Source organism: Cricetulus griseus, chromosome X, assembly GCF_003668045.3.
Source record: "Cricetulus griseus strain 17A/GY chromosome X, alternate assembly CriGri-PICRH-1.0, whole genome shotgun sequence".
In the NCBI taxonomy this organism is placed as follows: Eukaryota; Metazoa; Chordata; class Mammalia; order Rodentia; family Cricetidae; genus Cricetulus; species Cricetulus griseus.
The window spans coordinates 102,219,213-102,244,492 of record NC_048604.1 but is presented as its reverse complement, the minus strand read 5'-3'; the positions used below and the strand labels follow the sequence as shown (position 1 = coordinate 102,244,492).

Sequence of the window (25,280 nt, the reverse complement as noted above, 5' to 3'; positions counted from 1 at the left end):
TGGGTAAAGCGAGATCCAAAGTGATTAAGTTGCTTGTTACTTCCCCAAGTCACAGGACAGGGGTGGGAGTAGAGCAGGGTTAAATCCCAGGCAGTAGAACCACTCTCTGTGCCTTAGTTTGTGTGCTAGACTGAATTGTAGCTAGAGCCCAGTTAGGTTTGGCCACCTCTCTAGGGTACACCAATTCAAAAGACAAGTAATATGAAAAGAGAAGAAAGCAGATTCATTTCATGTGGTAGAACTGAAAAGAGGAACAAAGAATGGCTGTGCTGAACCCCAAGTCTGCCTTGACATGTGATTTAGATTTAAATAGAGATTTGGTTTTTAATAGAGGGCAACAGGGATATGTAACTCAGCAATCTTGATCAAAAATGTCGTCCAACCCACCATTTACTCATCATTGTCTGGTCTCCATTGCATGGTGTTATGATAAATTGTGGGGACTGTGTGAAATTGCTTCCTAGGAGGCAAGTTCCTCCTCTGCATGGGACCATGCTTCAGCCTTTGCCTTCTTCCAGTGTGATAGTCCCGGAAGAATGCCTTTCCTAGAGGTTCTTTTGTCTTAATAGTCTGGTAGAACAAACAGTGGGCACAGTTGCCTCTGTAGAGTCCCCTCTTCTTCCCAGAGTGTTTATAGAGTAGTGGTTCTCAACCTGTGGGTCGTGACCCCCTTTTTAGGGAGTCAAATGGCCATTTCACAGAGGTTGCCTCAGACCATTGGAAAACACAGATATCTCTGCCGTCATTTGTAACAGTGCAAAGTCACAGTTAGGAAGAGGCAATGCAATGATTTTATGGTGGGGTCATCACAACATGAGGAACTGTGTTAAAGGATCCCAGCATCAGGAAGGTTGAGAACCACTGTTACAGAGCGACCTTTTCTGAAGTGTCTTCACAGAAGGAGATCAGCTGGGCCTGGTGGCTCACACCTATAATCCTAGCATCGAGGGACTCTGAGTTAGGAGAATAACAAGTGTGAAGCCAACCTGAATTACATAAGACCTTGTCAAAAAGAAAAAGTAAGCCAGAGAAATGACTCAGAGTTAAGAGCACTTGCTGCTCTCGCAGAGGATCTGAGTTTGGTTCCTAGCACCCACATGGTGATTTACAAAGATCTGTAACTCCAGTCCCAGTGTAAACTGGCATCTTTGTGAGCATCAAGCATGCATTTAGTGCACATACAAACATTCAGGCAAAACACTCATACACATAAGATAAAATAAATCTTTAAAAATGCCACAATCAGGAAGCATAGTATCTTGATATTTGTGTAGGAAAAAAAAAACCTGTGAAGTGGCTGGCAAAGATGTCACACAACCAAGTTGACACTGTGAAGCACATCTTGTTTGTAAACTTTGGATGCCTTTTCTTGCTGAGTATGCCATTTTCCCACCAGCATCCCTCTTTGGCCAAGAAAGATCCTCTTTTCTTAGAAAATAGATGTTTTGTATTGCCTCCAGCTGATGAATCTATTTAAGGGTCATCCTTTAAGAGGGAGCACTCAGTATCTCAGCAAGAGATACTCTATCCTAAAGCAAATACCACTTACTTCATCCCAGCAGCTCTTTGTGAAAACAAAAGGTGAACTCATGTGTCAGTCCTTATGGCCAGACTTAATGCAGATCTCCACACCATGCTAAAAAGCCTTAGATTTCTCAGCTTCTGCACTGAAAATATGAACAAATAAATCCAATCCTACTTTCCAAAGGCACTTTCCCAGTGACGGCTTGTAAAGTAATTATGATGCCATACTACCTAACCTGGGGACTTTTCTCAGCAGGCTCTTGAGCCTGGGTTGGGGAAGAATAGAACTCCAACTGGCTGCCCCCAATGCCACTGTTTTATCAATTATAAATTGACCTATTGCCACCTAAATAATAAAAAAGCTGCCCTTAGTGGTCTATCCCTTTTTCCTGTGGCATATGCATAATGACTGTAGTCTGAGAGACTGTTCACAAACAGATCTCAATATCAGCTGGACACATTCACATTTTCCTTCTACTATCTAAAGTTCTTAGGTACAGGTAAAATGGGCTGCCTTTTGTAAAGGTGCCTACAAACTATCGAACATATTCAGACAACTAAAATGCTTTGGGGAGGGGCTGGGGATACAACTCAGTCACTCAAGTGCTTGCTGTGTAAGCATAAGAATCAGAATTTGACCCACACACCCCATGCTTAAAAGCTGGCCATGCATGTGATATGTGCATGTAATCCCAGCACTGGTAAGGCAGAGACAGAGTTGGATGCCTGGGACTCACTAAATAGCAAGCCTAGCTTATTTCCCGAGTTTCAGGCCAGTGAGAGACCCTATCTTTAGGACACTAGCACACCTTCCTGCCCCTACTGTCTATCCACTTCTTCCCAAGTAGAATATTGTGTAGACCAAAACCTCTCAGAGATAGCTGGCATCACTGGAAATCTTCAGTCTGCAACAGTTTTGGCAGCAATCAGTTCTATCAAATATTGAGTGAGCATTGTAAATAGAATTTGCATCAGATAGTAGAAAGCACTAATTTGTGTAAAATATAATCCTGACCCTCAAGGAACTTGTGATCTGAGTGTGAAAATCAGACATATAGATATGATAGTGGAAGAACACATGTCCAGTAATATCTGGACAGTGCAAATTAGTCTGCATGTATTAAGTGGGGGTGGGGAGTACACAGAGCTAGGTGGACAAAGAAGGGGTGAATCTGGGAATATGAGAGAGTGGGGATCATTGTGTTCAAAACATGTTGTAGAAAACCCTCAAAGAACATATTTGAAAAGACACAATGATATGAAAAACACTTATTTAAGATAATAATTCAGGGCTGAATTCACTAGCATGAATAAAGCCTTGGGTCCCTGCCTTGGTGCCACCCCCACGCATAAATATGCATTTTCTATGTGTGTTTTATCTTTTCATTTTGAAGATTTCTTTTTCTTTATTCTTCTCTTATACAATACATCCTGACCAGAGCCTCCCTTCCTCTATTCCTCTAAGTACCCCGCCCACTTCCCCTCTCCCCCAAATCCACTGTTTCTCTGTTTCCCTTCAGAAAAGAGCAGGCCTCCCAAAGATATCAACTGAACATGGCATAACAAAGTTCAATAAGACTAGGCACAAACCCTCATATCAAGGCAGGACAAGGCAACCCGGTAGGAGAGAAAGGGTCTCCAAAATAGGCAAAAAAGTCAGAGACATCCCCACTCCCACTGTTAGGAATCCCACAAGACCACCAAGCTATTCAGCCATAACACATATACAGCAGACCTAGGTCAGACCTGTGCAGGCTCCACCTCAGTCTCTGAGAGCCACTATGAGCTCTGCTTAGTACACTCTATGGGCCATGATCTCCTGGTATTCTCAATCCCTCAGGCTCCTGCAATCCTTCCTTGCCCTCTTCCATCTCTTCCATTGGGTTCCTTGAGCTCTGCCTAATGTTTGGCTGTGGGTATTGCATCTAGTCCCATCAGCTTCCAGAGAAAGCCTCTCTGATGATGACTGGGCTAGACACCAATCTATGAGTATAACAGAATATGGTTAGGATTCATTTCATTGACTTTTGGGGTTTGGTGGTGGTGGTGATATTGTTTTTGATCAGCCATGTTTGGTTCTACCCTTGGTCTCAGGGCCCTAGCACTGCCGTGTGTGTGTGTGTGTGTGTGTGTGTGTGTGTGTGTGTGTGTGTGTGTGTGTGTGTGTCTGTGTCTGTGTCTGTGTCTGTGTCTGTGTCTGTGTCTGTGTCTGTGTGTCTGTGTGTCTGTTAAAATAAAGACACAAGTAGCCCTCAGGCATGCACAATCAATGAAGATAGTAAGGACAAGCTGAGGAGGGCAAAGAAAACATATTGGAAATATCTGGATATAAGATGGATTTAAGAGACTTGGAAATTGGTTAAACAAAATGACTCTTCAATATCCATTGTTAGGGATCTTTCTACAGAGTGAGGAATATGTGTGTTTTCTTTTAAATATGCACATATGTATCACTGACCCAACAGTGTCTTTCCTACATGTAAATTAAAAGTTGCCACCCTGTTTTACCAAGAGTCCGTTTGTTCTGACCAACAGCAGAGTATAATTCGGTCTAGCATAAGTCATCATCATGAGAATGGGAAGTAAATGGTGTGCTTTCTGTTACAGGAAAGAATGGGGACTAGAGACATTTCTTCCATCTGCCGTGCTGCAGAGCATGAAAGAGAAGAACATCAAGAAAGCACTCTCCCACCTTGTCAAAGCAAATCAAAACTTGGTACCACCGGGTAAAAAGGTATCCCAGTTACATCTTAATAGAATCTAGATTTTAAGCAGAGAGGCTTGCATGCATTCAAAGAATCATTTAAAATTAGACCGTGAAGAACACACTTGGCACACCGTATTTCTAGAATTCCATACACTATTCGCATGCATCTAAAAGGAACAAAGACTGCCAATCCTTCTAGAAATCTATTTCTTTCTCCTAACTTGGAAGCTACATATTTTATGGGACAGGAGGCATGGGATATGCACATGGGACTTTGCAGTCAGGGGATCAAATCACAAGATAAGATTGGACATTTTCATCCCGTGATTGGTTACTGCTCAAACTAACTTAAATGCACAGAAAGGGGTCCTGGAGACCAGTCCCTGTATTCATTACATTAAGGATTCTCTCCCAGCGAGCTGTGGACATTTGATTATTCCTTGCCAAGACACAAGGGTGCTATGCTGGGTGTTGTAAAATACGAAGCAGCATCCTTGATCTATTCTGACCAGATGCCAGTGTAACCACTCCCTAAATTATTACACGAAAAAATACGTCCAGATATTGCCAAATATGCCCTAATGACCAAAATCACTACCATCACCATTTCCAGTGACAAGCATTAGATTAAATCCTAGAATAGGAAGAGAAATCGAAGTTAAAAAATCCTTGTTTTTATTTCTGTTTTCATCGAATAGGAGACACACAAAGACCATTTAAAAGTATACTGTTTGGCAGGAAAAGAAAGGTGAGGTTTAGAAGTAATAACAGAGAGAAGATTCCAGTAAGTAGAAAGACAAGAAGTCTTAAATCTCTGAGCCTATAAAGTCGGAAACAGCCTGAGTACACATTGCACCTGATATGGGCTATTGAAACTTGACTGACCCCAATACAATTCACAATCCATGTGGGTAGTTCTATGGTCTTAGTATTCTATTTTCTGTCATTTTTATAAGGCCTCAACCCATAAACTTTTTTTTTAACATATAATCAAGTTCAGTGCACTCTCAGCCACATTCCCTTTCCAGTTTCAAAGGAAAATGTTTCCTCTCACCTCACTGTGAGTACCCAGCTTCAGAAAAATAGCAAGATGCCACAGGTCAAGTGTTTTATGATTCCCGGGGCTACGAGATTTCTCGGTTGGTAAAGTGCTTTCTATACATGCAGAAGGACGTGAATTCAGTGCCAGAACCCATGTAATGATGCTGCATGTGGTGACTAACACTAATAATCCCAGAGCTGGGAACATGGACATAGGCTCACCGGGGCTCACTGGAACGCACTGGTCAGCCTAGCCTACTTAGTGAACTTCAGGCCTATGAGATACCATTTCCAATAAAACAAGGTGGCTGGCTTCTGAAAGATCACTCCTGAGGTTGTCCTCTGTCCTCCATGCACACATGTGCTAATATACATGCACAACCTCACATACATGGACACACACACACACACACACACACACACACACACACACACACCTACACAATTTGACTCTATAGTTTTTGTTCTTATTTGCCCCAAATTGATTTCTGTTAACTAATTTGATTTGCTTTATTTCCCAAGCCTGGTCTACTGGTCTTGTAATAATTATTTGGCAACCACCAATATTAGTTTGTTCTATCATTTATCGTGTACCAATTGTGTGTGTGTGTGTGTGTGTGTGTGTGTGTTTCCTATAAAAACTAGTATTTCCAGCCATGAGTGAGTGGTTTGCTTATATTGTTTTGGGTTTTTAACAAGGCCTAGAGTAAATGAATAGTGTAAAATCCCAACTACACAAAGGGTAATACCTCTCATTATAGTTAGCAAGAGTTGGAAAGACATGCATGGTTGAAACAATTTCACAGTCTTTGCCACTTAATGATGACCATCTACACCTTGTTGAAATTTTCACCCTTATAAACATTCCTTGTCCATTTGATATGAAACAAGGGCACATTTCTAGTGAAATTCTTCTTTTTTAAAAGATATAAAAGCCTACAATTTTGAAGTCCTTATAAAGATCTGGTCTATCTGGATATTTGTAATTCAACTCAGAAAATTCTCAACAGATTCTCAGAGTTGAATTAACAAAACAAGGATTTACACAGCCGGTTCAGACAGTTTCCCAGTGGTTGAAGTTCAGAAAGTTCATTCTCCCTGGAAACTTGAAAAGAGTGGAAGAAACTTGAGATTTGAAATACCCTTACAAATTCTATGCACAGGTGAGTCTCCTGTGTCGTTGGAGAATTTACACACCACATGCCACATTCCTTTGCCCTTAATCACAGTTAGAAAGTGTCCCTCACCTATTGTAACACCCCAGTGGGCAGACATTTCAGGGAGCAATGTTTCACTTTGTTCTCACTTGTTGAATAATTATGTGTCTGTACTCCTGTACCTACCCCAACAAACACACACAAACACACACACACACACACACACACACACACACACACACACACACACACACACACACACACACCTCCAAAAGCAATAAAGTTTGAATCTTGATGTCAAATTGCAGTCTGTCACCAGAAAACCCAGGATATAACAATTTATTACCCGTCCCACTGAAGAGTCCTTCTCACACCCCATGCCCCAGCAATAAAAGCTTCCTTTGGGGCTGGAGGTGAAACCCAGTTGGTAGAGAAGCCAGAGCCCTGGATTCCAACCCAGCACTGCATGAACTTGGCATGATGACACACACCAGTAATTCCAACATTCTAGAATTGAAGGCAAGAGGATCAGAAATTTTAAGTTCGTCCTTGGCTAAATAGCAAGTTTGAGGGTAGACTAGGATACATGAAACTATGTCTCAAACAAAAAATCCTTCTCTTGTACCTTTATTTCCATAGCAGAAAGGGCCCCACCCACAGTAGTCCACATTTGAGCTTTCTTTTCTCTCCTCAGCTGTCTGCGTTGCAAGCCAAGGTCCACTATCTCAAGTTCCTCAGTGACCTGCGACTATATGGGGGCCGTGTATTCAAGGCAACTTTAGTGGTAATTTCATTTTCTTTCTTTCTCTCTGGAGCCACAGAGGCCTGCCAAATGTCACGGCACAGTTTGTCTTCAAGAAGTTGTCCCTGATGACAAAAAACAAAGAGGCTTGGAATCTTTCCTGGTCTTCAATCCTACCTGACTCTGCCACAGTCTGAAGATAGCATGAAAAATGTTCAAACCAAATATTGTTGCTGTAGCAGTCCCTGTAAAAGAAATGCAAAGAAACAATTCCTTTCTTCAAAGGACTCTTAACAATGGTGGCTTCTCGATCACTGAGCCAGAAGGGGAAAAATCCGCAAGTCTCACTTCTAAAAGCTTCTGCTGTTTATAAATATATTGTATCATGATAGTGTTTACTTTCTATGTTATTCATAATTTATCAGCACCTCCATAAACTCATATATGAGTCCTTCTAATTGGACAATTTAGTACAGTGTGACCCAGAAAAACTTTCTAAAGAAAGCAATATGATCTTATGAAAATGGGCTCTCAGATTGAGATTTACATAGTGCTTCAGAAGTCTGGGCTTTGAAATATTGTGTCATTCTCTTTCCTCAGCAGGCTGAGAAGCGCTCAGAAGTGACTCTTCTGGTTGGTCCCCGGTATGGCATAAGCCATGTCATAAACACCAAAACCAATCTGGTGGCTCTTTTAGCTGACTTCAGCCACGTCAACAGGATTGAAATGTTTACTGAAGAGGAGAATTTGGTGAGGGTAGAGTTGCACGTGCTGGATGTGAAGGTGAGTCTTCCAAATGTTGCCCAATGACCCTGGCTTGAACAGCTCATTTCTGACAACATTGATGATACTCACCATATGGGAAAGAGTTGATGTGTGCAGAGCCTCAAAGATACCATATTGTGAAAATAAATAAATAACAAATCCATACGACTCCAGTCCAAGGACTCTAGTCCTCATTATTTTGCTGTGTGATTTGGGGATGGGTTGTTATATTTCTTGGGCCACTATTTCTCCATCTATGCACAAAAAAGCAAGTTATCATCTCTCAGGCCTTTTTGATTGTAGACTACTGAATCATGTAACATCAGGGGAAAATGTGTTCCCATCTGACTTTCTAGACTGGATTACTCACATGGAGAGTTGGTGAAAGTTCCCCTAGCTTTGTTAGAATTCTCATTCTCTTTGGTTAAGTTGGGATACACAGCCCTAGTGTCACTTCTGCCATGGCAGAGTTGGAGGAATGGATTAAGAGACACTAGAGTGATTATAATGAGTTTCTTTAGAGCAAATCAGAATTTACTAGCATGATGTACAGCAGGAAGAGACTACCATGATAAAGCTTGGAGGTTCACATGTGTTACCTATGCACATGCGATGTCAGGGCCCTAATTCCAGATTGACTTCCAGAATGACTCTAATTGACTTCCTAGCCAAACACAAGTGTGGCAAGATTCTTGGAGTACCTAGTTGATGGCCCAAGATGCTGAGAGAAATAGCCACATTTTAGGAAAAGGACAATGGATGGGAACTGGATATTGTCACTAATAATAGGAATAGTCTGTCTCAAATGGAAATGAGTGATAAGCTCCTGTCTTGACAGACTGATGACAGGGTGGCTTAGAGACTAAGCAGAGACTTCAGCTCAGGTGGAAAGAGTGGTTCATGGATTTTACATGGGAAGTGTTGTTCCAATAACCAAGTGCATGGAGAAGTAGAGACCTGTCACTTTGACGTCTTGGCCTGTTTGTTGTCTACTTTTAATATATTCCCACATTTGTGCATTCTTTTCTCTTTCTTCCAACAAGAGCACATCCTTGCAAGCCAATGAGAATGATAGTCTTATCAGCATATCTTCCAAACCCAAGATATATGGCCTCCCATGAGTTCACTGTTTCCAGTTTTAGCAGTGTCTCTTCCCGGCTCTCAGCTCTAGTTTACATTTGTGTAAATTTACAACTTCTTTTAAAAGCATCCTTTTCTCAGCTCTCTTTGACACTTTCCACCCAGTTATAGTTAGAACTCTGACTGACATTTATTTCTCTTGAACACTCATTTTCACCACAAATCTCACTTTTTAAAAGAGATTTTAAAATATGTGTTTGTACACACACACACACACACACACACACAGAGAGAGAGAGAGAGAGAGAGAGAGAGAGAGAGAGAGAGAGAGAGAGAGATGCTTTTGTAGGCCAGAAGAGGTATTGGTGCTCTTGGATCTGGACTTACAGACAGTTGTGAGCCACCCAGTGGAAATGTAGGAAACCAAATTCAGGTGCCCCAGAAGAGCAGCAGTACAAGCTCTCAAACAGAGCAATCTCTTCAGCCCCATGAATCTCAATTTTAATATTCCTGGGGTTTTCACATCATGGGTTTGATTCTTAGTAACCAAAGTAACTTAGCCTTAACTACTACTCTTTAGACATTTAGTTATTGTAAAAGAAAACCAATGCTTCATGGGACTAGGTACTCATTTCTTTCCAGAAGGAACTAGAAGGGAATTTTAAATTCAGTCCATGAAGTCTCATAAGCACGGTGAGCACATGTGAACTCTGTGTTGTCTCTGTTATCGTCACTTTCCTGCCACAGAGAATGGGTATATTCTCATTTGCTCTGCAGAAATCCTTTCCCATTGTTTCTAACACCCTTAATCCACTCCTCTTATTCCTCCCTATTGAGCAATGTGGCTCAGGCTGGGTCCTCTGCTTCTCTCAGAGATCTTCTGGCAGTTAGTGGCAACTCCTCTGTGAAGGCAGCAGGCTTCGATAATCATGTCTGCTGAATGTCTTCTCAGTAGGGCACCTTGTATTGTCTCTGAGTTTCTCCACTCATTTAGGTTTCTCCACTGGAATGTTTGCTCAGTACCTTGGCTTACAGTTTATAAGCATTTATAAATACTTTAGGCAGGAGGACTTTAATGAAAACTTCTTTCTTGTGCATTTCTTTGTTGTGTAGCCCATCACACTCCTTATGGAGTCATCAGATGCCATGAACCTGGCCTGTCTTACGGCTGGATACTACCGGCTGCTTGTGGACTCCAGGAGGTCAATATTTAACATGGCCAACAAGAAAAATGCAGGCACACAGGACACAGGTATTTTCTTTCTAAATTCATGAAATGCTGACCCTTGTACCTACCTTTTGAGAACTCACCCAACAATAGTAATCAGTAAGACAATTCAGTAGTAAAATATTATAGTTAAGGATGCTGATTCCAGGGTCTAGTGAGATGAGAAGTGCATTCCACACAAGCATGAGGTCCTGAGTTCCAATGCTCAGAACTCACGTAAAGTTAAACACATAATGTATCCGTATCCCCAGGGCACCTACAACAAAATAAGAGGCAGAGGCAGAGGCAGAAGAATCCCTGAGAGCTTGTAGACCAGCTAGCCTGGAGTACACAGCTCAGAAGCAAACAAGGAAAAAACCCTGCCTTAAACACAGCAGAAGATGGGAACCAACACCTACAGTTGTTCTCTGACCTCCACAGACATACCATAGCATGTGCATGCCTGTACATGCAGACACATATGTGCACATATACATATCACACACCACACACACACACACACACACACACACACACACACACACACACACACACACACACACTGAAATTGTGAAAAGTGATTGCTGAGCACATATGAGAGGCTCTTGTTTCAATCCCCTTCAATATGAAGAAAAGAGAAGTGCTAGGGTTGTACCTATACAAATATGACACAAATTCTTTAAGTATTGATGACATTGAATAACTATTAAAAATAAACCTGCTGATTTGTCCATTGCACCTGGAATGTACATTGGAAATGATAGGTGCTTACTTCAAATGCAGTGGTTTTATTGCTGTGAAATCTTGACTGTCCTTTTCCTATTCTTTCTTTTTGCCCTTGATGCTTGTGGGATAGAACCCAGGTCCTCACCTAGTCTTATATACTAGACAGATACTCTGCCACTAAGCTACTGTCATGTTCCTATGACTACATGTTTACTGCCCCACTCTTAATTGGTCAGGATTCTGAGAACTAAGTCCTCTACTGAAGAGTTTCTCTTTCTTTAAAATCCTAGAGTTTGATGTCTTATGAATTCATTAATTTACACTAATGTAGTTATGTATTTGTGCATTTATTTAGTGAGATAGAGTGTACAGCCCAACCTAGCCTTGAACTCACTATGTAACCCAGGCTAACCTCAAATTATGGCATTCCTGACTCTGCCTCCAGAGTGCTGGGATTCTCAGTTTCAGCCACCAGAGGTAGTTTAGAAGGTTTAGACACAGAAGTTGTAGAAGGAATTTCTTCTACCCTGGTACCATCTAAGAGTCATAATATGGACATTGATAACCAAAAGTATCACAGAGTTCACTCCAGCAACTTGATAGGACAAAATTCTCCCAGAGTGAGAGCAAGGAGGCTCATAGGTGTTAAATCTACTGTTCCAGTGAGTGCAAGTAGTTATAATTCATTTCATGATTTTTTTCACAGTCTTCACTGTCTTCTTTCTATAGTGGTGGCTAATAGATGTCACCATGCAAGTCAGAACTACTGAACAATGACAAAATTAGGGTCAAGTGTCCCACAAATAGAACTTCTGTTTTAAGAAACTTGAGAACTGCCAACTAGACATAGTGATACACCTGTAATACAAGTACCCAGGATTTACTCAGAAGTAAATCACTATCACCACAAGTCTGAGGCCAGCTTGAGCTACATAGAAAACTCCAGGCCAGCCAGAGATACATAACAAGACTCTGTTCAAACTAACAATAAGGAGGAGGAGGAGGAGGAGGAGGAGGAGGAGGAGGAGAGGAGGAGGAGGAGGAGGAAGAAGAAGAAGAAGAAGAAGAAGAAGAAGAAGAAGAAGAAGAAGAAGAAGAAGAAGAAGAAGAAGAAGAAGAAGAATTCTAGGAGGGCTTGTGAGATATCTCAGAAGGGGTATACGTTGCTAAGCCTAAAATTCTGAGTTTAATCTCCATACCCCACATGGTGGAGGGAAAGAATAACTTTTGTAAGTTGTCCTCAAACCTGTACATGCTTTCCATGGCACACGCATGTGTGTACACGCACACTCACTCACACACACACACACAAACACATACACACACACACACACACACACACACACACACACACACACACACACACCACACAAATACATGCATGCACACATACCTACATACATGTGTGTAAAGAATTCTTGAGAACAAAGTCGTCACTATTTCTAAAAGTAAAAAGGAAACATCTGTTTATTTTCAAACTGAGCCCAAAACATAAATCTTCATTGTAGTATGTAGAAATATATCTTATAGACTTGTGTGATGTTTATTATGATAGTTGGGAAACACAGAAGCAGTTTTAGTCATGGATAATGGGCAGTCATACCAAAAGAAAGAAAGAGAAGAAAGAAAGATTATCAGAAGGCAACTTTGACTTTCCAGGCCACTTTAAAATTTCCTCATTCATATAATTCTACTTAAAATTTAACTTGGAAAGAGGGAATTAGAAAAAATCAAGATACAATGCTTACAATGATGTTCTGTAATTCTAATAATAGTTTCTTTGGGGGAAATGATACAAAAATAATAATGAAAGTCAAAGAAATGCAGAGGGGAGAGGAATATACAAAGAGGCAGTGAAAGGCCCTGAGAGATGTAAATGGCTAAAACTGATGAGAAAGGGCTAAGGATGTAGCTTAGTGGTAAAGCAATTACCTACAATGCACAAGGCTCTGGGTTACATCCCCAGGGCTACATAACAACAACAAAAAAAATTAGAAAAAGGACAGAATAAAATGGAAGTGGTAAGTACATACAGAGAGCCTTGTGAACATTTTTACAACCATGTTTTTCATTGAGGGAGATTTACAGCCATTCAACAATGACCTTTGAGATTCCAAAGAACAGTTGGGCAATTTAATGCAATCCTTTCGCATTGAAAAACTAGTGTCTGGCCTTTTATTTTCAAATCATAAAGTTTACCCAGAAAATAAAACCTTTTTTCCCATGAGCTGTTCAAATCCTACAGGTGCAAGGATAAAAGGACATGGACCACTCTAAAAAATGGTTACAGTAGTCTTAGTGTTGTCCAGTTCTTAGTGACACATGATGTGATGTTCAGTTAAAAGTGGGAAGCAAAATGACTTAGTTATTTAAGGCATTATTACTGGGAAAAGGAATAGAACTTTATTCTCTCAGTGGTCTTGTTCATCTCTACAACAAGAGTGAAGGTACAAATATATGCTCTATACACATTCTTCATGCTAACAGATAGTGGCATGGACAAGCCACCAAAAGATCAAAATGATAGAACAGAAGGCCTAAGGTGAATGATAGTTTGGAACTTATTGTGATAGTCAGTTTTAACTGTCAATTTGAGCCTGCACCAAGATTGCCTAGTGCTTTAAGGCCTTGAACATAAAATAAGTTGTCAACTTGACATAATCTAGAATTACCTGTTAGAAGAGTGTCTTAGTTACTGTTCTACAACTGTGAAGAGACACCATGACCATGACAATGACCATGACAATGACCATGACCATAAAGGAAAACATTTAATTGTGGCTGGCTTACAGTTCAAAGGTTTAGTCCATTATTGTCATGGTGGGAAGCATGGCAGTATGCAAGCAGACATAGTGCTGGAGAAGTAGCTTGAGTGTTCTACATCTGGATATACAGGCAGCAAAAAGAGGGAGACACTGGGCCTGGCTGGAGCATCTGGCACCTAAAATCCCACTCCCAGTGACACACATCCTCCAACAAATCATACATACTCCAAGGCCACACCTCCTAATGGCTGTCAAGTAGTAAACCTCCTCAATGATGAAAAATTAAAATATATGAGCCTATGAGGGCCATTTCTACTCAAGCCACCACAATGAGATGTGATGAGAAACTGTCTAGATGAAGCTGTCCTGTGGGTATATCTAAGAAGGATTTACTTGGTCATGTTAATTTACATAGGGAGACATGTGTGTTGCAGGGCTACCAGGGCTACACAGTGAAACCTTGTCTCTAAACAAAACAAAAGAGTGGAAGAAGTATGCTAAGCACGAGCAGTGCATCCACTGCTCTTTGCTCTTGACTGTGAATATGATGTTACTAGATGCTTTAAGTTCCTGTCCCCTTGATTTCCACCATCTGTGATGGACTGTAACATAGAACTAAAGTAAACCATTGCTCCCCTAAGTTACTTCTTGTCAGAGTGAACTAGGACACATAGCATCCTACAATGGCTAGTACCACCTTGCCCCGCACATTGGAAACTCCTGAAGTTCTCCTGACGTGTAAGATAAATAAAGAATAAAGTTCTAAGCCAGGCGTTGGTGGCGCACACTTTTAATCCCAGTACTCTGGAGGCAGAGAACTCACAGAGGCGGATCTCTGTGAGTTCAAGGCCATCCTGGTCTACAGAATGAGATCCAGGACAGCCTCCAAAGCAATATGGAAAAACCCTGTCTCAAAAAGAAACAAAAGAAAAAGAAAAAGAAAAAGAGTAAAGTTCTGATATAAGTTACTTTGTTCATTGTTGTGGGCAAATACCTGACAAAAGCAAGTGAAGGAAAAGCTTTGGCTAGCAGTTTGAGGATATTGTCCAACATGGCAGGGAAGGCGTGGTGGCAGGACCCTGAAGCCGGTGAAAACATCTAATCTGCCGTCGGGAACCAGAGTGATGAATAGTAGGCTAGTATTCAGCACTTTCTCATTATTATTCAGCTTGGTACCCAAGTCCATAGGACAGTGACATTCACATTCAGATTGTGTCTTCCCTGCTTCGATAACACCTTTCTGGAAATGCCTTCAGTAGGTATGTCTCCTAGTGGCTGGAAAAGCAATAAAGTTGACAATGAAGATTAACCATTACACTTCATGCTTAGTCCAGTGAAGACTAAGCCACAATGTATGTCTCCTGAATAATACAAGAAGGTAAACAGTATACACCATAGGAAGGAAGCCCAAATTCTATCAAACTGAGGTCGACTTTAGTCAATGCCTTCTAATAAGAACCTATATTTTTATTCCATTTTGAAATTTTACCTTTAAACATTCTTTTATTTTTACTGCTTTGGGGGTTATTTTATTTTATTTTCATTTAATTTAGAAACAATCTTATTTTACATATCAATCCCAGTTCCTTCTCCCTCCCATCCTCCCATGTCCCCCAACAAGCCCCCCCATCCCACCCCCATTCACTTCCCAGGGAGGGTGAGGCCTTCCATGAGGTATCATCAAAGTCTGTCACATTATTGGGGGGGGGCTAGGCTGAGAGACTAGCCCTCTATGGGGAATGGGCTCCCAAAGCCCATTTGTGCACTAGGGATAAATACTGGTTCCACTGGCAGAGGCCCCACAGACTGACACCTGCATTCAGAAGGCTTGGTTCAGTCCAATGCTGGTTCCCCGTCTTTACCACTGGGGTCCATGTGCTCCCACTTGGTCAGGTCAACTGTTTCTGTGGGTTTCTCCAGAATGGTATTGACCCATTTGCTCACCCCTCCTCCCTCTCTACAACTAGATTCCAGGAGTATGGCTCAGTGCTTAGCTGTGAATTTCCACTTCTGCTTCCATCAGCTACAGGATGACAGCTCTAAAATCACTGACCACACACACATACATACATACATACATACATACATACATACATACATACATACATATGAGACTCTAAATAAGTATAATTTGAACTTAGATTCCTGACCTATTTCATTTTCTTGTTGTCCCAACCCAAGAGTTAGAAAGCCATGACCAATGGGCCAACTCCTGTTCTTATGAATAAATTTTTATTGGAATTAAACCATATATATTATATCAGTTTCCTGAGGTTCTGACAACAAAGAATTATAAATGTGATGGATTGTAGAAAGAAAAATAAATAAACTCTATTTGAAGAACAGATTTCTAAAGTCAAGCTGTAGTCTAAAATGAAATTATAGACATATCTTGACTTCCTCCAACAGATCTAAAGGAAGATGCATCCTATAACATCCTGTCACTGATGGCTGTAGGAATTTCTTCAGGTCACACCACTCTAGCCTTTGCCTGTGTCTTTCCATGGCCTTCACTTCTTCCCTATGTGGCTCAGATTCTTTTCTTTCTCTTCTGCCTTAAAGCCAATTGCCATTGCATTAAGGAACTGGGCAGATTACTCAAGATGATCTCCCATCAAGATCCTTAATTAAATATGCAAAACAAAGTTTCCAGATGTGGTCACACATTCAATAAAGAAACATTCTCAAAGTGGACATGTTTTTGTAGACTGCCGCTTAACCCACACTCCCATGTGTTTATGTATCTATTATCTCCAGCTACTTTCATGTTAAAATTGGCCTAAGAAACATCAAATATTTGCTACTTGACACTCTTTCTAGAAAGTCTTTGTCAAATTCTAGTCTAAATCTAGGGCTTTATTATGTTACAATAAAGCTCTGCTAATTACTCTGTCTCTTAGCAACAATCCATCCTTAACATGTGTATGTGTGTGTGTGTGTGTGTGTGTGTGCGCGCGCGCGTGCACATGTTGAAAGAGACTGTCATAATCTACATAATATAATTTTTGTTGCCAATGAAACAGTGTTTAAGTCACACAAGGTATACCAACTGCAAAGTAAAATGCAAATATGGCCACTGTATAACTCAGTGTCCTAAAAAGAAAATCTTTTATTTGTAGCTTATAAAAAACAAAAATATTTAACAAAATGTTACAAAATATTGCTCAGCATTATAAAATTTTGGAAGAACAAAAACTACACTAGAAAACCTGACTTTCTTTTCCAAATGTCATGTATACTTGATGTCAGTATGCCCCAAATATGGGACAGGGAGCAGTGTGAAAGAACAGACATAAAACTAGTTAGTAGAACCCTGAATTTTTCTCAGAATGTTGCTTCTGGAATCGACACAGCAATGTCCCAGAATTACCTACTTCTTGCTCTTATTAAATATCTCCACATGTAAATTCCATATTAAAGCATCCTTGAAGAGCAAATGAAACAATGATATTGAGATTTGTGTTTTGCAATTTTAATTGGTGAAAAACATCAAACAAATCTTCACAAGTTCTCATGATGGAAGCAAATGCTGAAATGAGCCCAAATGTTATATATGGCTAGAAATAGCTGAAAGGAGGTCCTGTAAGGGATCTATCTTGTGCATTATACATACATATATACATATATACATACAAATAGGTAAGAATACTGACATTTGTACATGAATATGTTATACCCACTAAGGTACAAGTAGGCTGAAAATAGAGGCATTGCATTTAATTTCCTAATAAATGTGAGAAAAGTGTGAAGATCCTTAACTTTCTCATAACTCAAGGAAGAGGAAATCAGTTATCATCTTTCATGAATAGAGAATGTTAGATCTCACTTCACAAAGTAAATGGAGTATTTTATGGGGAAAACTCTCCATTAGAATATCACCTGTAAAGGTTGTAAAGTCATGTTACATATTTCTGCTCATGGAGATCATTGAGGCCTATTAATAGAAACAATTGTCAGAGGGAGTTAAGATATTATCCTCTCCTCCAAGATGCTATAACATGTTATCAAACAGCAACTCTGTTTTATGCAGTATCAATTTGGTTAAATGCAAGTCTCCTAACCAAGGAATCTAACACCTGGAGCCTACATCAGCTAGTGTCCTATTTGGAATGTTGGGTGACTATGCTGACACAGTGATAGTACAAGCCATCAAATTAAGAAACACAGATAAAGCTGAGGAGATGACTGAGTGAATAAGATGCTTGTTGTGCAAACATGAAAGCCTGAGTTTGGATCCTTAGTAATCATATGAAAAATCCATGTCTGGTGGTGTGCATCTATAACTCAACAATGGAAGGCAGAGACAAGTGCATCTTAGTGGCTCACTGGTGAGCCAGTCTTAGTCAACAAGCTCTAGGTTCAGTGGGAGACCCTGACTGAAAAATATAAGATGAAGAATGGTAGAGATTGATATCAGGAATTTGTTTGGCTTCTATGTGCATGCTTGTAGCTGAGCATATCCATATACACATATGTGTATATACTGCATACAACAGGAAGAGAGAGAGAGAGAGAGAGAGAGAGAGAGAGAGAGAGAGAACCTTACAATTCCTGAAACCAGACAACATAGTAACCTATCTACCTGATTCTTTCTCCTTAGGAACAGAAAATAAAGGCAAGCATAATATCCTTGGCTCTGATTGGAACTGTATGCCCCAGATGACCACCTTCATCGGCGAAGGGGAACAAGAAGCCCAAATCACATATATAGATTCTAAGCAGAAGACAGTTGAGATGACAGACAGCACCTTATGTCCCAAAGAGCACCGGCATTTATACATTGACAACACATACAGTTCAGATGAACTTAGCCAACCGCTGACTCAGCCAGGTGATGCCCCCTGTGAAACCAACTACAGAAGCCTAGCTCAGCGGTCCCTGATGACCCTCTCAGGACCAGACACTCTGAAGAAAGCACAGGAATCCCCAAGAGGAGCTAAAGTGTCCTTTATTTTTGGAGATCTTGCCTTGGATGATGGCATGAGTACCCCAACTGTAGGCTATGAAAGACTTTTAGATGAGAATCCAGAAATGTTGGAGAAACAGAGGAATCTCTACATCAGCAGTGCCAATGACATGAAAAACCTGGATCTCACTCCGGACACAGACAGTATCCAGTTTGTGGCAAATTCTGTATATGCAAACATAGGTGATGTGAAGAACTTTGAGGCCCCTGAGGGGATAGAGGAGCCCCTCTTACATGACATCTGTTATGCAGAAAATACTGACGATGCAGAAGATGAAGATGAGGTGAGCTGCGAGGAGGACCTCGTGGTGGGTGAGATGAATCAGCCAGCCATCCTTGACTTGTCAGAGTCAAGCGATGACATCATTGACCTCACAACCCTGCCTCCTCCAGAAGGAGATGACAATGAAGATGACTTCCTCTTGCGTTCTTTGAACATGGCCATCGCTGCTCCCCCACCTGGCTTTAGAGATAGTTCTGATGAGGAGGACACTCAGAGCCAGGCAACATCCTTCCATGAGGACAAGGAACAAGGCAGCAGCCTGCAGAATGAGGAGATCCCTGTGTCCCTCATTGATGCTGTGCCCACCAGCGCAGAGGGCAAGTGTGAGAAGGAACTGGACCCTTCTGTGGTTTCCACACTGGAAGCCCTAGAAGCTCTTTCAGAAGAACAACAGAAGAGTGACAATTCAGGTTCTTTCACCATTGTTACATTTATTCACTGATAACCATTGTCATCTCATCCTTTTGAGCCATTTGTCCTTGTAGTCCTGTTATGTGGTGTTTTCCATTTCATATATGTCCCATTTCATAAATATGTTGATCTATCATCATGGGGGATTTGTGCTAGGTGGTTTTCTTTGTTGCTAGTTTAAAAAGAAATCATGGCACCCCTCCCCCTCCCTGAAATAACTGTGCAATAAAATCAGAGTCCTTACTGAAAAGGGAAAAATCTTGTTTATTTTTATTTTGTGATTTTTGCCATTGTTGTTGTTTGTTTCCATCTTTGTAATAATACTACTGAGTCACATTTTCTTGCATGTCTCTGTGTGCCTCTGTTGCAGCCATTAACCACTTCTTGTTTTTTATGGCATGCAGGTGTAGCCATCTTGCGGGCTTATAGTCCTGAGTCTTCATCAGACTCTGGCAATGAGACTAACTCTTCTGAAATGACAGAGGGTTCTGAGCTAGCCGCAGCACAGAAGCAGTCGGAAAGCCTCTCGCGCATGTTCTTGGCCACTCATGAAGGCTATCACCCTCTGACAGAAGAGCAGACCGAGTTCCCCACCTCCAAAGCCCCCTCAGGGGTCTTGCCTCCAAAGTCGTCCCATGGTCTGGCTGCTCGCCCAGCAACTGACCTCCCACCCAAAGTTGTGCCTTCCAAGCAGATCCTTCACTCAGACCACATGGAAATGGAGCCAGAAACCATGGAGACCAAGTCAGTCACTGACTATTTTAGCAAACTGCATATGGGGTCGGTGGCATATTCCTGTACCAGCAAAAGGAAAAGCAAACTTGCTGAGGGAGAGGGGAAAGCCCCCCTGAGTGGGACTGCACTAGGAAAAAAACAGCAAGGAACCAAAATGGCAGAGATGGAGGAGGACACCAAAGGCAAAGTTGGCACTGTGTCTTCAAGAGACAGTCCACACCTCAGCACTTTTAACCTGGAGAGAACTGCCTTTCGCAAGGACAGCCAAAGATGGTATGTGGCCTCTGATGGTGGGGTGGGAGAGAAAAGTGGTGTGGAAGCACCAGCCATGAGAGCCTTTCCCAGAGGTCCAGGTCTGGGGAACAGGGAGGCTGAAGGGAAGGAGGATGTCGCTGTTGAAGGAGAGGCCGATAATGGTTCAGGACTTGACCAAGGGGACCGCTTCCTAACAGACATGGCCTGTGTAGCCTCAGCCAAAGACTTAGAAAACCCTGAAGATGCTGACTCTCCTACTTGTGACCATGCCACTAAGCTTCCTGAGGCTGAAGACAGTGTAGCCCGCCTTTGTGACTACCATTTGGCCAAGCGGATGTCATCCCTGCAGAGTGAGGGCCATTTTTCTCTACAGAGCTCTCAAGGCTCTTCAGTGGACACAGGCTGTGGCCCAGGCAGCAGCAGCAGTACCTGTGCCACTCCTGTGGAGTCGCCCCTCTGCCCCTCCATGGGGAAGCACCTGATTCCGGATGCTTCTGGGAAAGGCGGGAGTTATATTTCACCAGACGACAGAGTCAGTGGTCATCCCAACCATGGAACCACCTTCAAGGAATTGCACCCACAGACAGAAGGGATGTGTCCGCGCATGACAGTGCCTGCTCTGCACACAGCCATTAATGCCGACCCCCTGTTTGGCACTTTGAGAGATGGATGCCACCGACTGCCCAAGATTAAGGAAACCACAGGTACAGCAATGATGGATTTAGTGTTTTATTTTATGTGCCAGGAGCACGGGGACCTTATTTACAACAAACCTAAAAATATAGAGTAAAGGGTAGAAAAAAGGCCACAGGGCTGTTAAGAAGCAATCATTGACCCATTGGCAATAAATAGTGGTTTCTGGGTCTGGAATAATGTGGGAAATAGGGTTTTCTCATTATAATCTTTCTTTGCTCTTACTTTAGGATTTGATGGAGCCATAAATTTTGTTCTAAATTCTGAGTACAGAGGTTCCCATATGGCTCCCATCTAAAAGATAGTATTGCTTAAGGTCACATAGCACATTTCTTTCCTTCTTGCTGAGGTCATTCAAGTTTTGCTGTTGTATTGTTTAAGGAAGGCTATAGCACAGACAATGAGGGAAACTAGAGATTTGTCAAGATTCTATGTGTCTCAGCAGAGTCATAGATTCTTCCTTCATATTTAGGGGACACCTTCCCTAAAGTAATAGTCTTATGTCTCCTATGGGCATCAGTGTTATTGGGAAGAGTTCAAAAAGTTATGATGAGCCCCTCAAATCAAATCTATATAAAGTAGAAATAATAACACAGGCACTTCAATGCCAATCATAATCCACCACCCAGCAGCTCACCCTCTTCCTGACCTGCTTGGTTGGTCATCAGGTGACCCAAGAACATGTTCTTAATTATTTCCTGTTATGACAATAGTGGTTTTTCCATAGTGGCCAGTAAAGCTTACTGAGATCTAATACAGGTTAATTTCTAGTCTTGCCTTTTAAAAATACTTTGAAGAGTCTTCAAAAAGATTTTCTTGTTGTCCCGCAAACTTACCATTAGCTTTGCCTGCCTTGGAAAAGTCATCTGTGAATGTTACCCAACTCATTATCTGCCTAAATGTTCACCTGCAAGTAAATTACAAACAATACCATTTAACCCTCCATGGCTTAAAAAGAGCTTTTGCCTCCATTACCTCTTGCTCTTCTTCACATGACAGTTCTTTTCTCTGAAAGCTGAAAAACTTGTCTAGTGTCTTGACCTCAAGCCCTATAGCAAACAAACTTTACAACTCATGTTGTTCTTTTAAAACAGGTAGCTGAATTAATTAGCAAGAATTCAATTGAGACACTTAAAACTTAAAATGCTAAACCATGTCCTGATTAACCTGACTCCCTTAAGATGGAACTTAAATATCTCAATCCTGTTGGAATAATATATGCAATGGGATTCTTATTTATGAAGTATTTGTCTAACCCTTCATAGGTAAATATGAGGAGCAAGAAAATTCATGAAATACAATTGTCTCCATATAAATGTTTCAGATTTCTAGATGAATTCAACTGGGTCAGTAGTTCCAGTAGTAATAGACTCCAGGAATTCTTGCCATCCATTCACATAGGAAATGTTTGTGAGTTATCATGGAGGAATCTTAGGGAAGCAGGGTAGCCTTGACACATGGCAGCTCCTTTAAAATGGACCCTTGGGAAATGACAGGTATCATATAGAGCAGTAGTGAAAATGTTCACCCAAGCGATGCTTAACGACTCTCTCTGTTTTTCTACTACCCCTAGTGTAGCTTTGACAGAGCCTGGGAAGGAGAGACAAGGAGGCATGCCTTCAGCTTGGTCTCAACATCCTGAAGCTGATCCCATCCTGCTACCATCAAATATTCACTTGGAATCAAAGGTGCCAAGCCCAAATCAAGACCCTAATGATTTCTCCCAAGCAAACCAGGCATTCGGAGAGGCTGTGAGCTGGTGGCCAGCAGATCTGAGAGGGGGGAGCCTCATGACACCCCCCAGCCAGAGGGCTCTCAGACAAAGCAGCAGTGTCCTCTCAGGACCCGTAGGTTTGGAGACCTTCCAAGAGAGAACCAAGGGTGCAGTCAGCTTGAAGTATCCAGGTATCACAGAAGCACAGGAGGTCAGTTCGGAAAGACGAGCAGAACTACCCCTGGGGAAGAAGCTCACCAAAAGTTTTTCCCAAAGCTCAATGCACTTTATCTCTGAGGGAAAGTTTCACAAAAGGTCCCCAGTGTCTTATAAAGACTCAAAGCTGTATAGGACCCTACCCTTAAGGAAGCTGGAGGGCAGCAACTGGAGATGCCGAGGACCCTTCAGCTACTGTTTTCTGAACCAAGGGCAGGATGAAGATGGTGATGAGGATGAAGAGGAGGCAGAGGCTACCCTTCAGGTCTCTTGCCTCTATCAACCACAGATAACCCAAGCCATGCAAGAACCAAGCAAGTCATCCCTGGTTGTCGGACTGCAGAATCAAGGAGAACCGTCCAGAGGGCCAGTGCTGAAGGTCTGGACAGAAGATCCCAGTGGCCCAGATGACGTGGACTTAAGCAGTTTGGCTTTTGATGCCCGGATTGCAAGAATAAATGCCCTAAAGGCAAGCACATATGGAATGCCCAATGGGTTCCTTGAAGCCCAGAATGATGCCAATGAGCTGCTCTGCCTTGTCAGGGCAACCAAGGCGAAGAGGGAGGAGTCGCGCCCTGAAGCATATGACCTTACACTTTCTCAGTACAAGCAACTGTTATCCATTGAGTCCAGACAGTTGGGAAGTGCCTGTAGGAAAATGGCAATGGCTGAGAAAAGCCCAGAAGAGATGCTCCTAGCTATGAGTTCCAGTTTTCAAGTGCTCTGTTGCCTAACAGAAGCTTGCATGCGGTTGGTGAAAGTCGTGAACTCTGAAACACAACGGCAGGAAATTGTAGCGAAGATTGATGAAGTGGTCATAAACTATATATGTCTCCTGAAAGCTGCTGAGGCAGCCACTGGCAAGACCACTGGGGATCCTAGTATTGGACTATCGATGCGACATTCAACCACCATGGCCGCAATTGTAAGCACACTAACACGTTCTCTCAAGATGCTTTTAAACAAATAAATATGAAAGTCACATCATAATCTACCTTTGCAAAGCCATACATGAACTTTTCTTTACTTTCTGTGTACAATGAACAGATGTCTCCTTTCTTCTCTCTGTATATTTTGTTCTTTTATATAAAATAGGAGATAGAAGTTACATTGATGAAATGTTGAAATGTCTTAATCAGATGTATTCTGTTTATATTATACATATATTACGTGTAAAAGGAATATATGAGAAAATGATGGCATTTGACTATTTTTCACATAGTCAAAACTCCAGGCATATGATGTGAAATTTTAAATTTTACCATGTTAGAGAAAAAAATGAGTCCTATTCCCTCTCCTTCCAAGTGGATACTTAGAGACCCTATCATTCATATTTAGAAGTAAAAGTCAAAAGAAAAAATAGAAAACAAAATGTTTGTAAACATTTCTTGTGTCTTAAAATTATGATTTTTTAGCATTGGAACTAGCAAAGGGATATTTAAAATTCAAGAAGCTATTACGAATTATTAGAGAATATATATAATAAATTAACTTTTTGTTCATAGTGTTTTGTTACTGGATGCTTTCTGTCAAAAATTCCCACATGTTTAATTTTGGTTTATGCTATTTGGGCTACAGATGGGCAGGGAGTGGGCAGATTCCATTGTGTCAACATAAATGCTCTTCACAGTTTCTCTAGACTTTAAAGTTCCCCAAATAGAAGAACGGAGGAAATGATGGGCAGGATCCTAGGCAATAGCTAAAGGTATGGGTTATGTAGTTACATAAAATAAATGGAATTAGTAATGCTAAAATTAAATTGTTCAGTGAAAAAGAGAGATCTGCTTTGACTCAATGTCAAAATACATAAACCAAAGGCATTATTTTCTTCTAATTCAACCATGAAGCTTATGACTTACTTTAGAGAACACCTAGGAGAATATTTATAGAATACACAAAACGAAAGACTTCATCATCACAAAAAGTGCAGAGCCAGTATAGTAAATCAGACCGCACACCAGCACCTGTGAAGCACAGCTCAGCCTTCAGCTCCTAGCCCTCAGCTCTAAAAAGAGTTTCCTGTGGCACCTCCCCTACTGGAGCCATGGCTAGCAACAAAACGTGGAGGAACAGCCTACTACTGAGACAAAATTTCAAATCTAGAATGTTCCAGAAAATCAAGGAGAGATGACTACTCTGGTAACTGAAACCATGATTTTAAAAAAATAGTATTTATGTAATCAATATTTCATTTGGCTGATAGAAATATTAAAGCTGAACAGAAACATGGCAAATTTGACCATTTCAAGTGAATCTAAGGGAATGCGAAGACGTGTTCTTAACTGTCATCTCT

The 25,280-nt window shown here is 41.3% G+C and overlaps 1 protein-coding gene across 1 annotated transcript in view; it reads left to right on the top strand.

The window, feature by feature from the left end:
• Frmpd4 (FERM and PDZ domain containing 4) overlaps positions 1-23,957 on the top strand; it is a 240,555-nt gene extending 216,598 nt beyond the window's left edge. The window contains exons 10-16 of the mRNA XM_027431846.2: positions 4,132-4,258; positions 7,124-7,213; positions 7,772-7,954; positions 10,130-10,268; positions 18,315-19,373; positions 19,779-21,068; positions 22,636-23,957. Coding sequence (XP_027287647.2) covers positions 4,132-4,258; positions 7,124-7,213; positions 7,772-7,954; positions 10,130-10,268; positions 18,315-19,373; positions 19,779-21,068; positions 22,636-23,957 — 4,210 coding nt within the window. The remainder of the gene's footprint in view (positions 1-4,131; positions 4,259-7,123; positions 7,214-7,771; positions 7,955-10,129; positions 10,269-18,314; positions 19,374-19,778; positions 21,069-22,635) is intronic.
• Positions 23,958-25,280: the final 1,323 nt, after the last annotated feature.